Source organism: Etheostoma cragini, chromosome 1, assembly GCF_013103735.1.
Source record: "Etheostoma cragini isolate CJK2018 chromosome 1, CSU_Ecrag_1.0, whole genome shotgun sequence".
Taxonomy (NCBI): domain Eukaryota; kingdom Metazoa; phylum Chordata; class Actinopteri; order Perciformes; family Percidae; genus Etheostoma; species Etheostoma cragini.
The window spans coordinates 26,679,385-26,695,707 of record NC_048407.1 but is presented as its reverse complement, the minus strand read 5'-3'; the positions used below and the strand labels follow the sequence as shown (position 1 = coordinate 26,695,707).

The 16,323-nt window shown below is 40.2% G+C and overlaps 1 protein-coding gene across 2 annotated transcripts in view; it reads left to right on the top strand.

The window, feature by feature from the left end:
- cd276 (CD276 molecule) overlaps positions 1–16,323 on the top strand; it is a 71,660-nt gene that overhangs the window by 15,273 nt on the left and 40,064 nt on the right. For both annotated transcript variants that reach the window (XR_004658087.1, XM_034882777.1), the window contains exons 3-4: positions 1,082–1,432; positions 4,875–5,171. Coding sequence is in view for 1 of the 2 variants with exons in the window: in XM_034882777.1 (XP_034738668.1) it covers positions 1,082–1,432; positions 4,875–5,171 (648 nt within the window). In the remaining variant the exon portion in view is untranslated. The remainder of the gene's footprint in view (positions 1–1,081; positions 1,433–4,874; positions 5,172–16,323) is intronic.

Here is a 16,323-nt window from a genome sequence, read left to right as displayed (position 1 = left end):
AGCATAAAGTAGAGTGTCTTGCTCCAAGGGCCGACTGGCTTTTTTTTTTCCCCCTGTGATGCTGATGAGTGTTTCAGAGTTGTAAAAAGAGCAGACCGGGATCAATGGAGAATGCTGACTCTTGAGAATACTATGGATGTACTCTGGACTGCCTGAGATGGCTAATAATCCAAAATGATTATGCAGTGTACTCTTTGCTGTTGGCCTAGTCTAGACAAACAACACACAAACGTGCAAACACACACACGCACACAGGCATGCATGCGTGCTTACAGATGCACAGAAAAATCTGCCGCCTTTGAGTAGAAGCGTTGGTGAAAAGCAGAGTCACCTTTCATTATACCACAAAAGCACACAGTTATACCCCCCCCCCCAACAGATATTCTTTTTTAGATTTAACACACGATTTAACTAAAGCTATAAAGATGTTGCTTCTTTTGCTAAGTTTTAGCACACTGAGCCATCGCCAGGAGGTAAAGCCTATTGAAACACAAAGTCCTAGTGCTTACCTCCCAATCTCTCCTCTTCATCCCTCTCGCCTTGCATCCCATCTCACCCACTCCCGTGCTACCAAGCTGCACAAACAAAATGGATGTTTCTAAAGCAGTCACAGCATATATTTCAAAATACTGCATTGATTTTCTTTTTCATACACATTAGTAGATGTCAGTCTGTCACATTTGAACACAGCACACTGAATTAATTATTAATTATTTTATTTAACTGTTTTTGTGTAAAGTACTTTGAATTGCCGTGTTGCTGAAATGTGCTATACAAATAAAGCTGCCTTGCCTTTCCTTGCTTAATGATCTGATTAAGTTAATACTGTGTTTATACTAGACCTGAACCAAATTATATTTATTAAACTGTTATTGCCAATATTGGACTACTTAGGTTACAGACAGTTGGTGTTATATGATTGACACAATGAAGACCACAGAGTCCAGATATAATTTTCTATTACTATGTTGTGCGACAGCTTACAGCAAAACATACCCCTCTCTACTTAGATAAAAACAAAATTGTTTAATTCAATTTTTTTTTTCTTGACATCACTAATTTCCCACTTCCTCTCTTATAGCTGTGTTGGAATTGACCGTCCCGGAGCAACCAGTGGTGGCTCTGCACGGCAGTGATGCCACACTCAACTGCTCCTTCAGCCACGCCAACCCCTTCAACTTGTCTGATCTGAGCGTCTTCTGGCAGCTTACAGACACCAAACGCAGCGTGCATGGGTACTGGGGGGGACGCGACCAGCTGGTGGACCAGGCCGAAAGCTTTGTCAACCGTACCAGTCTGTTCCCCGCCCGGCTGGGCCTGGGCAACGCTTCGCTCCTGCTGAGCAGGGTGATGGTGGCCGATGAAGGCAGCTATACCTGCTTCGTCAGGGTGCAGGACTACGGCAGTGCTTCTTTGCTGCTGCAGGTGGCCGGTGAGTCAATCTGTGACAACCATGACATAGTGTGCAGAAACAGATTATCATGCACACGGACACTAATGACTAGTGGCACGCACAAAGTAGATACACACATTGGCAAAAAAACACTGCCCTAACAAGGGACGGACTGCAAATAAGATTATTAATAAGATTGAGATTGAGATTATGAAATTAACATTTATAATTAGTATTTACTTAAATTCTCTCCCATAATTTTAATTTGATCAAGCATTAAAAAACAGGTAACCTTAAACTCACAATTTTCTACCACCCAAGTAGATGTTTTTTAAATATATTATATATATTTTTAATATAGTTCAATGAGAAATTGATGTGGTTCTTCATTTAATTCACTTTTTATTTTAAAGCGCTCCAGGAATTTAGTACGGCACACACAAGTCGGGGGATTTACAAAAGACAGATTTGAACATTTAAGCCCAGATATCTTGACTTTTAGTCCGTGATAGGGATATAGCCCGAAAAATGTTCTACATTCCCCATGATGCAACCTACTGTAGCATCTTTTGTTAGGCTTTCACTGATTTATAAATGCCCATATCTTCTGTCTGTCTGTAATGCAGGCTGCATATAATTTCTCTACATGCCTGAGCATTCGTTAACTTATTATAACTCCTCCAGAGCACAGAAACACACACACACACACATATAGATTGGTGATCTTTTCTTACAGAACAAATGGCAAACAAAAAGACAAGAAAATTATCATACAGGAAGAAATACTACCATTACTTCAAATACTAACTTCATTCACCAGACCATTTTTGGAAAAATGGAAGGCCTTCAATTTGTATTGTAATGTAGTGATGATGGAATTAAATAATAGAAAAAGTTGTCTAAATTTAATCAGCAGCTGCAAAACGCTGCAAAATTATGCTTTATTCATAATTTTTCTTGACACAGAACTATTATATGCAACAATAAATTCAAAGCCAGAAATAATAATTCTATCAACACTGAGTTGATGGCATAGACTGTTAATATTAATGGACAAAGCATCCTGTTGAGTGAAGTGCTGCAAATGCGGAAGTGCCTTAAACCTGTATTCTATCTGAATTCCAGCAGGGGGCAACATGTACAGTTGCTAAAGGAGTTTGGTTTCTGTAGAAGTTCATGAGAAAGTGACCCACTTCTTACTTGATTTATTGCCTCAGTAAACATTTTCTTAATGAGTTTATGGTTTCAATCGCTAGTTTTAAGTCTTCTGCAACACAGAATGATGTTAATTTTTTGAATTATGGTCTCCTTGATTTATCGATAAAGCAGGGTGTGTTTTAGGGCGTGGCTATGATGTGATAGACAGTCTGCGGCCTGTTTAATAATATGTAATATAACTATGGGACAAAGATATATTTAAAACCTAGAGAAGCTAAATCGTACCTCAAATTAGGTAAGCTAGCTTTCAGCAGCAGTTGCATCCAGATTGCCAGTGAAAGTGTGTAACGTAGAGTGTAAGCAGCATCGCCAGCTCTCAGCTAAAGTCACAGTCAGCAACGGCCAAACAGTCTATGGCTCCTTAATGTTGATTATGATTACAAAAACAAAACAATACATAGGATTGTCAGCCTGTTAATTTTACAAGGGAAGGCCAGCTTTTACTCACTTCAGAATTGAACTTCAGATACTTTTTTAAGTCTAATCAAATGATTAATAATATGAAAAGCATTTATATAGCTGTTGTACTGCAAGATTATTTTAAGGAAAAAGGATTATATCTTACACCTTTTTCTTTTCATTTTATTTTCTGTACTTTGTATTGTTTTCTTTTTTTACCTTATTTTTCTTTTTGTGTATTGAAAGCCTTTTTTCTTGAGTCTTATTTTTTTATCATTTAGTAAGTTGTTAGAGTTCATTGGATGGAAATTAATTTATATATTTTTTATGTATTTTGTAAGTACAATGCCGAATTGTTCAAACACAACATATTTGTAAAAAGTATGTGAGTAAAACACACACACACAAAACAGAACACAACACACACAGAATTATTGAATGAAAGTAAGACATAATTACAATAAACTAGACAAAATGAAAATAAATGTTTTAAGGATTATTCCTGTGCAGTATGTTCAATGCATCGCCTACATGATGGATGAATGCTGTGTCATGTTTGCGTCATAGTTTCTTTTTGCACTTTGAATTGATTGGATTAGGTGTGATTTGAGCTCAGCACTTACACACACTAATGGCTTGCAATAAAATGTATTTATGCAATTACCAATGGAGAAAGTGATTTATGATCATTTCTACTCACAAGACGTGAGCAGGTGATAAACAGGTTCCTCAGGGCTGCTGAGCAGTGTTTTTGGTCAATGAATGCTGATTGTGGTCTGTCATGGTCAATACCTGCTGACTTTGATTATTAGCTGTTGTAACGGTCAATCAGCAATCACTAACATCTTCTCTGCTGTTTGACTACATCACCCGACTTCACAGCTAAGGGCCTTTTTATTTATTTATGATGATACTGTGTACCCTTTTCTTCCTTTGCCCATTTCTGTATCTGTCGTGAGATTGTTCCTGTATTCTCCAAGGATGGATGTGTATTAGGCGGTGTTAATGAATAACATTTTTTTCTCATGACTGGGGAGAGGGAAAACAGTGTCTCCAATAGTGACAAATTGGTTCCATTTTATGCATTAGATTTATAGATGGTCTATTTTTAGCCAACATTTACGGTTAACATTGTACACTTCCTTCATGCTGTGCTAGAAGAAAATGAAAGGAGCCCTCGATGGAAATCAAATGTCAGTCCCATGGACAGCTGGGGAAGTTAGTGTGTGTACTACGCTAAATCTGTCTTTGTGTTGAAAGTCCACTTTTCAAAAAGCAGCTCAGGCAAACTTATTTCATCTCGCCCCCAGCTCCACCCTATTGTTTGTTGTGCAATGATTAGTTCTGGGAATACAGAAGCCTATTTCTCCACCACCTCTATACTCATGTTTTAGCTCAAGGGATTGAAGAAGCGTGACTTTAGCCAAGACGGAGGATTCCCCCCTTCACCTCCACCCCTGTACGCTCTTTCCATGCTATAGGTTGAGTTGTCCCAAATCTCTGAACCTGACAGTTTTCTCATCGGCCTGCCCACCTCCATCTTCTAGCTTGCTCCATGTTCCCTTTCTGGGAGTGGCTCAGGGCTTTGGGTCTCTAGGGAGAATGGCGTTAAGAGTGTGATGCAGCATCGGGATGTGTCACAGTTGCTGGATGTGTCTGTGGGATCTGTGTTGTGCTAAGCTCCCTGAATATAATTAAGAATTTAATGGGAATCATGTCAAATAGTTCCCAGGGTGACTGTCACTGCATAGAATCTAACTAAATTCAGTGTGTGTCTGCTGCTCCCTTGTCCCTTCCTCACATGCCCTTACCCACCCCATACCTCGCCCCTCTCCTTCTACTCTTTCGGTGTACTTTTTTCTAGCCCCCTACTCCAAGCCAGTAGTAACTTTGGCGTCTGAATCCAACCTGCGACCAGGAGATGAGGTGGCCTTGACTTGTGAGGCCTACGGTGGTTATCCTGAAGCTGGCGTGGTATGGCAGGATGGGGGCGGGCGCAACCTGACAAACAATATCACCACTTCATTGGTGGCCAATGAGGAAGGGCTATTCTCTATGACCAGTGTCCTGACAGTTGTGCTGGAGCCCAATAGCACCTACAGCTGCGGACTGATCAATCCACTACTGGGCGAGGAGGGCTACGCCTTTGTCACAATCACAGGTGGGTCTTCATCTCTTTTTCTCTATAAATAGCTTCTAGGTCTTTCAGTGAACATTGCCACCTCCATTCTGATGCAAAGTAAACAAGCTAATATTCACTGGCTTCATGCAGTGTTTGAATGTTACCAGCTCAGACTAATCTTGTTTTCAGTCATGCATGAGCAGAGTTTCCTATTAACGTCTCGTATGGTTTTGTGAATCAGTCCATCAATCAATTGTTATGCTGTGAAGAATTAACTTTTTTATGTCTTTCTGAGTCTCTCTGTTTCCTGATAAGAGTAACCTAACAGTTCAGCTCCAATGAAAGGAATGAGAAATTATGTAATGTCCAGTTATGGTTCAATAAGTGTAGCCCATCAGTTGTTGTGTATCATTAAATTAGATCAGTGGGGGATTATTTCCCCGAGGATAGTCAAATAGCTGTTTAACAGATGTTTCAAAAGGTGATACAGTAATACAAGATTTTGCTAGATGTAGTGATTGCTGTCTCCTAGCAGCTGTCAGTAGGAAATGTTTGCTAACCAGGAATTTGATTGATATATGTTTGCCTTTTTCTGATTGTATGTCATCTTGAGCTGGTTGTGCTACAGTACCTGTGTGACAAGTCTAATGGTCTCCCCAAGCCAGCCACCATCCCCACCCACTGCCCATGTCCCCCTGGCCCTGCTGGTGTACTCTATGTGTTAAGTGCAAGGAGAGTGCCATCTAAGGTGGGCCAGGGCTGGGTCACTAATGGGAGCAGCACTGTGTGAAATGGCTCATAAATAAGTGGAGGTGGCCTTAGCCTCCTTTCTGTGCTAGAGCTGGTGCTGGAGCTCGGACTGTTGAGGCGGAGGTCGAGGCGGAGGTCAGGGAGTGCTGCTCCACTGGGCTGGGAAATGACCGTGCTGTCTGGAAACAGGATGGCCGATTGGCAGGGCAGGCTTGCTGGACAAGTAAGGGAGGGTGGCCTTTCTAACAGTTTGGTTGGCCTCTTTCAAAACAGCACAGATAACCAGGCCAAGGGACCATGGAGGAACGGAAAGGTATTAAACACATGAGAAAGAAATATGATCGTAATGTAACAGTGGTAAAATAGTATGTGGCTGCTATAACCCTTTGACCTTTGCCGGATTTATGTACTCCTTCAGGTATAGTTGAAATAGATATGATTGTTTTATTAAATTTAATGTCATTTTTTGTCTCTATTTTCCCCTCCAAATGAAATTTTCTTATTTAGAATTGTTTCTGACTGAGTACTCTGGATTGTCAGTTGAAATGCTTGTGCATTTTTTTTCTTCATTTTTATCATTTTTCAGGGTGGGTGAGTCAATGTAAATCAGTGAGAATTCTGTGACATTTACTTTTTTTCTCTCTTCTTTTCTTTAGTCCATAGAGTTTAAAACCATATACAACCATATCCAGTAAATAGTTGTTTTTAGTCAAACCTTTTATCCCTGGGTATTTAGTTTCCTGTTTTATTTTGTAGTCTTGTCGAATGTGTCGTGTCTTGTTTGACTTCCTGCCTTGTGTCTTTTGTGCTAACCTGCAACTCCTTAAACATGACATTTTAACTCTACAAGTTGGTTGTCTGATGGTGGAATTTTCATTAGAACATCAGCGGTATAACCAGCAACACTCAATTATATAGAAAAGTTAAATCATCCTACTATTGGATGGCTTCACTGTACAACACATGGAGGCTTGCTGTACATGGATGCAATAATGTCCTCATCGTCCCCCTCGTTCCCTCTGCCATCTGTCTTAAATCTGTCATAAAGTAGCGACAAACATTTAGGACTACTTGTCAGCATGGAAGCCCTGCTGTGCCGTGTGGCAAATAGCGTTCCACCATGCACACTGTCAGAGACAGTGTGACAATTGCTCTTAGTGGTTGAATCACTGCAGGGAAAGGACAAGAGTCCAAACTCTCTGTGAGTGATGGATTGGCAGTATTCTCCTCCTTGCCTTTTATGTGCTGCACAAAAACTGTCAATCTTTTACTGTAACCACATAGTGTGTGCCGGGCAAATTAAACTTTGTACTGTTTTATTTGAATGAGAAACATCTTGCATTGAGTCATCAGTCCCTGATTGTGTAGTCTCACATTGACAGACATATCTCCACAGCGCTGCGGAAGAATGGAAGAAAGTTTGGCTCTTCCACCCAACATTCCTGGATAAACGAACATGCTCTGTTTTTTTCCAGTTAAACCAATCACCACGATTTTAGGCGGCACTAATCTCTGGACACAGCGGCCAGTACTCTGCAAAATAATCTTGGGAAGGAACTTTGGTTTTTGCAGCATACAATAATGACTTAAGTTTACTGTTCACACAATATAGTAACGTGAGCTATAAAACATTAGCTGGATACATGATTAAACAAAATTTGCTCTTACCAGTGTATTGCGTGTGTATTTAGTCTATTGTAAATCCCCGCCAATCGGTCCCTATCACCTGGACCTGATCCTTCTTCAGATGCAATGGCATCGGGGAATTGGGTTAGCAGGCGAGCCATGCCTACTGGCTGTTTTTCAGAATACTACTCGTTTTCTTTGTAGTGTGGAGAACCCCCATCTGTACTAGGATCATCACCAACAATCTTCTTCTTTGACCTGAGAGAGGTTACTTCAGCAGCAGAACTTAAAATTCTTCATTGAGGTGATCATGCATGAAACTAACAAAATACTAGATAGCATTATTAGAGAAGTACTGTACAAGAGGTCAAGACAAGCTTGGAATTCACCCAAGATAAGATTTTAGAGATGCAATTTGGTAACAAGGAGATTTGAAAACGACAATGAATCCAAATCCGGAAATGGATAGGGATTGCAACCTCAGGAGCAAGGTTCATGGGATGAACAGAATCGTTTTTAGTACTTTCAGAGACACACATGGAAACTAGCCTTCTTTTTTAATGATTCTGAGTTGGCTGTGAAGTATTTATGTTATATAGAACAGATGGCTACAAATATGGTGTCAGAGTTGCATGTTATGTTTAGGAAAACATTTCAGTTCTACAGAAAGATATAGTAAGTACTGGCATTGAACAAATATGGCTACTGATTCACCTTCCATACTGTAAGCCTATTCTAGTAGGCCGCTCAGTTCTAATGTGAAGTATTTTAATTGAATATGTGAAACTCTAGATTTAGTGACAGATGAAAGTAAATACATATTCCTTCTTGGTGATCTGAATATTTATTGGTTTTCTAAAAATGGTCCATCACATGAGAAGTTAATTTCTATGCGGATGTTTGCAATCGTATCCAGGCTGTGACACAGATGGACTGTGGTGTTACTTCAATCTGTATTGATCATATTTTCACTAACATACGTGAGCTGTGTTCACAGGTAGTATAGGGATTCAGTGATCATAATTTGATCAGATTGCATGTATGTGCGGGAAATGATGCAAGCATTTATTCAAAAAAGGGCATGAGTGAAGGTAATGGATGAGCATGCTCCACTCAGGTTTATAAAGTGCAGTTGTGCACCATGCATTAATTAAGAGTTAAGATCTTTAATGCTTCAGTAACACTAATGTTCCATTTTTTTAAGCAAATGTGAAGCGTGTGTGCGCTCTGCTAAGAATCCCGGTCTCCTGGATTAAAGTTCTGTGTTGACCCATCCACCACCCCAACCCGCCCCTTAACACGTGAATTTTGGGTTTTTAATACTACTCTGTTAAGTTATTGCTCGTCATACTACATAGTCTTACAGCGCCGTGCCAAGCTGCTGCTATGTCCGATGCGTCCTATAAAGACGCCGAAGGGTGCCTTTTTTGCGTCACCAGCTGAAAGTCGCTGACCAAGCGTCAGTATTTGACGACTTTGGTATGAGGACGAGTTGGTACACAAATGCATGTTTGTTCAAAGCCCAGGCTCTTGGGCTGTCCAGCATATTGTTTTGTTCTCGGCAGTTTTGCACATTTCCCTGCTTGTTCTGCTTACTGTTGTAACTTTCTCAGCAGGCTGAGGTGGGTTCCCTGCTCCCCCTAGATGAGGCGCATCCAAGCCACACCCGATTGAACCACGCTTATAGTAAGTTAAAGTTGTTGGGTTAAAAAATACTGGGAACCAAGCAATTGGCCCGTTCTGAATAGGCACACACTCTAAATGGGCATTGCAGTAGTTTAATTAACTCCCATTATTTAAACTGAAGACAGTTGCACAAAATTTGGCAGGTCAGGCCCTGGTCTATATGCAACAATTTTATCTATTTAGTTTCTAACTTCTTATATCTGATGATTTTAAGGCTTTTCTTTGTCATATATAATAATAAACTGAATATCTCTGGATTTTGAGCAGTTGGTCAGACAAAACAAGACATTTGAAGATGTCACCTTTGTCTGTTGGAAATTATAATGGCCAATCCAAAACATAATTAGATCAATCCATAAAGAAAGTAAACGCTTGTTGCTGCCCCAATACTGTAAGGTTCAAATTCAATATTAGAGCAGTTTATATAGACTTTGATGGTCAATTCTTTTAATCAGTGCCATGACCCTGCTGTTAATTTAAAAATAATAAAGGAATCAGTCTGAACAGATCCAGTCAAAGAAAGTGCCTAGGAGTAAAATGGCCTGTTAAATAGAGATCTAGCAAAAAAGCAATGAAGTTATTGAAGTGGGATGAAGTAACGCTTGAAAGATGGATGGCAACAGGAGCAAATCTACAAATAAAGTAGGGAAAACCCTCAATTAAAAGAGTGGTGATCAGGATTTTCAGTAATTGGGATGGGCATGAATAAGAGTAATTTCTTTGTAGGAGCACCAGCACAGCTTGATGATGGCCCAAGTTGTAAGTAAACAGACAGAAGATTTACAGTATTTTGTGTGCCGTAATACAGGGGGACTTGTTTGAAATGAAAATATATTTGCATTTGTTTACAACAGCTGGTATGTGCTTAACAGCTTATGTAATTAATTTTGACCCAGCAGAAGTCTTCTGCAGGAGTAGCAGAGTGTGGAGTGTGTGGAGCTTGAGTTGAAATAGGGAACACACTTGGCTGATGTACACACTTAGAAACACAGCACACCACACTCAGAAAGTGGAGAATCCTATTTTAACCATGGGTGAAATCTGCTTACAATTCTAAATGGACAATCAGAGTGAAACTAATATAAAAACACAAAAAGAAATGGGAGAGTAAAAAAGAGAGAGATGGGGGGGGGTCAGAGAGTGAACAAACATGTTAAAATGTCACACTCTCCACAATCTCTGATTGAAAAACTGCAATAGTAATACCAATCTTCCACAAGCAGATAAAAGGAGTGTGACAAGGTTAATTTTGAAAAAATTAACCCTTTACCCATACTGAGCAGACACTGAGCAAAGCAATATGTGGGCTAGCATGAGCCACTCATTGAGAGTGTGTTAAGTCATCCGTTCTATTGGAACCTTTTTTATAGTCAACTCCAATTTAACTACCTCACCAGAAGCATCCAGACTGTCAACAGCATATGCACACGCTACATGAACACTATTATCAGGCATTTCAGAGTTAGTTATTTTTGTATACACGCCCTGTGAAGTGCTGGTCAGCTTTTCAGTCAAGCTCTGGAATAGGCAGTGTTTTTTTGTTGCTGGTATATAGATAGATTTTGCGGAGTGAAGCAAAGCTTAGTTGCAAGGAAACCCATAGGAGCAGCTGGTATTAATGAACAGTCAAATGAAGGAGCAGCTTCAGACCTCAAATGAACTGTGGCCTGGCTGCTTGCCTGGCCAGCACGTTGTGTACCAAAATCCCACCTCCCTCTCCTCCTCATCCTCCTAATCTTGATGACTGTCCACTGTCTCACACTCCCAGCCTATTCTGACCCCTCTGTTCTCGTCAAAAAAGAATCATGTTTTGGGAGTTTTGGGGGGAATCAAGACTCTATATCCTATCATTTTTACTGATCCTTTTTTGAATGTGGAGCTTTCTGTGTATCCCATCTACAGGAGCTGTGTGATTGCTGCAGTGTGTTGTCTGATGGCTGGGTTTCAGGGCCTGTCACTGTACACCCCCTCCAGCACCACCCCCACTCCGTCTGCCTGCTCTCTCAATGAGGATGGCGCCATTTCCCCGGCATCACTTTGCTGGCACAGCATTTACAGTGAACAGTGTGCGGATGGAGATATATAGAGTGGGAAAAAGAGGGAGACAGAGAGATGAGGCAGGGAGATATAGAGAGGAAGCTAGGGAGACAGGGTTAGGAGGGGTGAGAAGTGGATGACAGAAAGCAAGATGGAGACAAAAACGTTTGCTGAGCTCAGAGTTGTGGCACTACGGTCTGGCAGGCAGGATGGACTCGCTAAAGGGGAGGGAGATCACCCCACATGGTGTGGAAGGCTTTTTGCTGAATTTTACTATCTAGCTGGCATTCTCTGGCTTTCTTTTGGCAACACAGTGGCTCAGCGGATAGCACTGTTGCTTCACAGAAAGATGATCCCAGATTTCCATCCCAGTCCCAGTCCAGTCTGTGTAGCATTGGCTTGCTTTGCCCATGCAAGTGTGGTTTTCCTTTCCTCCCGTGGTTTCCTCACACTTTCAAATTTCCTATACTTTATACTTTATATTAGTTTTTCTATATTTTATTTTATTTAGCCCAGAAAACAGAATATAGGTGGCACAACTAACATACTAACATATGTTAGTTGCTGTGAATCAATGTTGTTTGTCCTTGTTTGTCAAATGTTTTTTTAACCAACTGTCATGGACCCTCACCCAACCCACCTTTGCTGCTACTGTTAATCCCCCCTAAATCTATTAGAGTCCATACTGTCCAAAAGATTGCCGGACACTGTCAACCCATCAAAAGCCCTTATGCAGGAATAAACATGGCCAAGACGCGTCCCCCATGTCTAAAATCTGCTTCATGTTTCAAATCTGACCACATTTTAGCATTTCCTCAGTTTTCTTTCATATCCTTCCAGATTCCTTCAGTCTTTTCTAATGTAACTTACTCTACTCCAGGTACAGCATGGTTTTTAATGCGGCACATTTCCCCAAGGTGACTGTTTGTTACTGTATGATTGTGAAGCATGCGCATGCTAAACTAACCTTCACTGGGTAAATCAAGGTTAGAAAACATCTTTAATTGCTAAATAAACATTGACCTTAGCTGTGAAGATGAAATCTAACATTGGTGCTAATTGTAGGTGGTGCTGCATGAGAGCATTCAGCTATTCATTACGCTTAGCAGTTGTTTTTTCTTCATTATTTGTGTTCCAGCTTGCTTTCTTTCCCCTTTTCCTGACGGTTATTATGTCTTAAGAACTTGATCTTGACATTGCATAGTCCTTTAAATATCTGTCATGCTTACTTGAGCAATCAAGCGCTGATTCCTCTATTGTTACTTTTTTTATTATTATTATTATTTTTGGAAAATTTTTGGCCTTTACTGTTGACAGTACAGATGTAGACATGAAAGGGGAGAGAAAGGGTGAATGACATGCTGCAAAGGGCTGCAGGTGGGTGTCAAACCCTGGGCCCGCCACAACGAGGAGTAAACCTCTATAAATGGATGGGCGCCCACTCGACCAACTGAGCTATCCTCTATTGTTTCTAAGAAGTCCCACAATAAGTGTTTTTCCTGAATATTGTCAAGTACATTACTTTTTAATTCCGAAACTTTGAATATAATGTGTGGCAGTTTGGAGCATTGTTGTATCTTATATTGGAGTAAAAGCATTGCTGTGCTAGCATTGCCAAAGGGCCAAACAGAATGATGCAATGTTGTATTGGTTCAAAGGCTCACTCATTAGAGTAACTGTTGGGATTTAATAGCCGTAGTTACAGTTATTCCTGAAACATTTTATAAGCATTTTTGCGCTTTTCTCTGGTAGGACCTTCTATCGAAATCTCTGTCAATGAACTTTGGGGTAATAAGTTGACAAATATCATGTTTTTGCTTCCAGGTTCTATAACAAACCACTGTGCTGGTCCTTGTTCTCTCCTGAACCAAGGTCTGATTAAAATGCAATTAACAGAGCCTTTGGAGAAGTAGAAAACAGCCCTATAAATGAATCTGTTGTCAGTAGAGCAGCTAGCAGGCAACTTTCCCGAAGGAGCACTGTATTAATTAGTGTCCATTGCACCAACAAGCTTTCTTTCTCTTGCTGAATTCGTGCTCTGTCTTATCAGCAGCCCATCCAGGGAAAACAACCGAATAGACAGATGAAGTAATGTAGGCAATCTAAAATGAATTCAGGTATAGGCTGCAATGGCGCCATTGTAAGCACAATAATTCCTATGAAGATTATCAACTCAGGCCACTTGCCATTGTCAGTGGTCTAAAATGTTTGAATGTTCTCTTCTGGGCTTTCATTATAGGAAATGTATCACTGTATTATGGCCCGGGCAATGTTATTTGTCATGTTCTTAGTCTTACTGATACCAACTCTGAGGTTTGGTTGGATTCAGTTGTGGGAACTTTCTGGCCTGTGTGCTGCATTTTTGGAATGTACAGTCAGAAAGACAAAATGAGTGCCTCTCTTTTGTAATGGGATTTATTTTTCCTTTATTCTAGTACCTTCTTTGCCATTTTGACTTTTTAGCATTAAAGTGTTTTTGCTCTTGTTGGGTGTGAAAAGTGCTTTCTTTGTCACAATTAAAAGTTCAGTATTTGTAGTTAAAGTAGTATTTCTTCCTGAAGGATGTTTTTCTTTTTGTTTACTATTTGTTCTGTAAGAAAATGTCATGTGTTGTGCATTAAGTTTTTACACAAAGCTGTTTTTGTGTCTGTCACATATAAATCTTTACTATATTCCCATCTTCTGCATTTCAACAAGCATTTTAGAGCCTGACCGATATATTGGCGGGCCGATATTATCGGCCGATATTAGGCATTTCCCGATCTATCGGTATCGACATTTATAATGGCCGATTTAAAAAAACTATATTCATGCAGAATCATTTATAATGACAAATAAATGATTCTGATAGATGAACATTTAAAAAATACAAACGGACTGTCAACCATCTTATGAGCATTGTCGTTACATAGTTTGTCCACCAGAGGGTACTCTACAACGTCCCTGTTGGCAACACAGAATTTCTTTTTATTAATTTCTTTTTGTTCTTATTTTTGGACTTTAAGTTTCATATCTTAATTTTGTATTTTTATACATTTTTTTTATCAGAACTTTCATATATTTTGGTGTTCCTCTGTTCTGTTGCAACACTAAAAGAAATTATTATCATATTTTATTAAGAAATATTATAGTGATAAATAACTAATATTAGGGAAATCTGTTTGTTTTGTAACGCATTTCTGGATTTAAAATATATATATATGTATATATATATACACTGTATATCGTATCGATATCTGCCTTAAAAAAAACAGCAGTCTCACAAACAGTCTGGCCCTGGCAGTCTGACATCTTTATGCCTATCCCCGGCCTGGTTGAATCCTGTCTCTCTCTGTCCCCCCTCGCTTTCCTTTTCAGGACACTGTATTTATGATGGCAGTAAATGCACAAAAGCCCTCTTTTGTTATTGATCGGGTTCATTTTGATTTGGACTCACAGCACTATCATTGGGACTGGTGGGGCCCAGCAGTGTACATTTCACACAGCTCATGCTAAATCCTGTAAGAGGGATTGGTTTCGGGAGGTCTGGCATCAGTCTTGGCTTCGCGATATGAAATCATATTAGTTTCAGCTTTTCATAGTCATTGGGAGAATAGCCACCAACAAACGGCTGGGCACACCTTCAAAGTTTGCTTATTCACTTATTCAGCCCTTTTATTTGATGTTTAAACTCTGCAACTGATAACACCATGAATTATTGTCCTGCAAAGGATGTTTGCAACCTCAGTAAATTGCTTTGTTCTCTGCATGCAAACAGTCCAAATTAGTGGCTGGCAACACACAAAGAGCATTGTCTAGCGATATAATGCATTTTCAATTAGGAGGCATTGAGAGATTTAGCTTATTCTCGGGATAGGTAACTCTTTTCTTCGATAGCCCTAGAGACCAGTAATTGATTACCAAGTGTGAAATGGAAGTTACGAACGGACTGAATGTGGCAGTGTCCCAGGGGAGAAGAGTCTTGAGCAGGCGTAGTGCTCGACTCGCTCACCTCCGCCGATACTGACATCTTGACTTCAAAGTACCTAAGCACCCACGGACTCGCTGCACAATAAGAAACATACCTTTTACAGAGCCTTTTATTTCAAACCCAGTGTCAAATATCACAGTAATGGCTGTGATTAAGCCATGCTGCGGTCGTGCTCCTTATGATACCCGTTTGAATGGACAGCAGCTCGCGATGACTCAGATCCCCATTCAGGTTGCATTAATATCTTCCCACTGGCGCGGACTCTGTAACCATGCCTGTCTCCCCAGAGCCTGACAACTTGGAGCTCATTACAGACAAACTGTCCACAAGGAAACAAACTCGCTCCTCTTACCTTATTAATATTGTCAACTGTGTTTAATTTCATCACTTGCCCTCCTCGTGTGTGATGCCGGAGTAAGTGCAACTCTCTGTCAACGGCAGAGACAGCTTGCTGACCCACACCGCAAGAGTCTGTCATATCTATAATGTATCTGTCTCGATGCTTTCAGCCACTTACTCAACCAGATGAAGAGTGATGCCATTTGTAATGGCGGGTCGTTTTCCTGATGTGGTTGTTAGAGGGGTTAAGCAATCCAAACAGGGTTACACTGCTCAGAGCGTCACAGAGTACTATGGATGTGTTGTAGAACCAAGAATTTGAGCAAAAACCAAGCCTTTTGGAAAGGGAGCGGAAAGATTTTGCTGATAAATTTATATGATGTAAAGAAATATTTCAACATTCGTGAAGTTTGCTGTCTGGTGAAGAGTTAGATGATGAGATCCATACCACTCTCATGTCTGTGCATGTACAATGGAGGTAGAACCAGCAGTTATTTAGCTTAGCACAAATACTTGAAAGAGGGCGGAAATAGCTAGACTGGCTTTGCAGAAAGGTAATTTTAATAACTTTAAATAACTAAATCAGCCTACCATCATGAAATATAACATTTTAATTAGTGAGCTTAGAGGTGCTGTTAGGCCCAGTTTGTTACTTTTGGACAGAGCCAGGCTTTTGTTTTACCAGTCAGATATGGGAGTGGAATCGATTTTCTTATCTAATTCTCTGCAAAGAAAGCAAATAAGGCTTTCCCCCAAAAACGTCACAAATTGAAGAAGCCACAC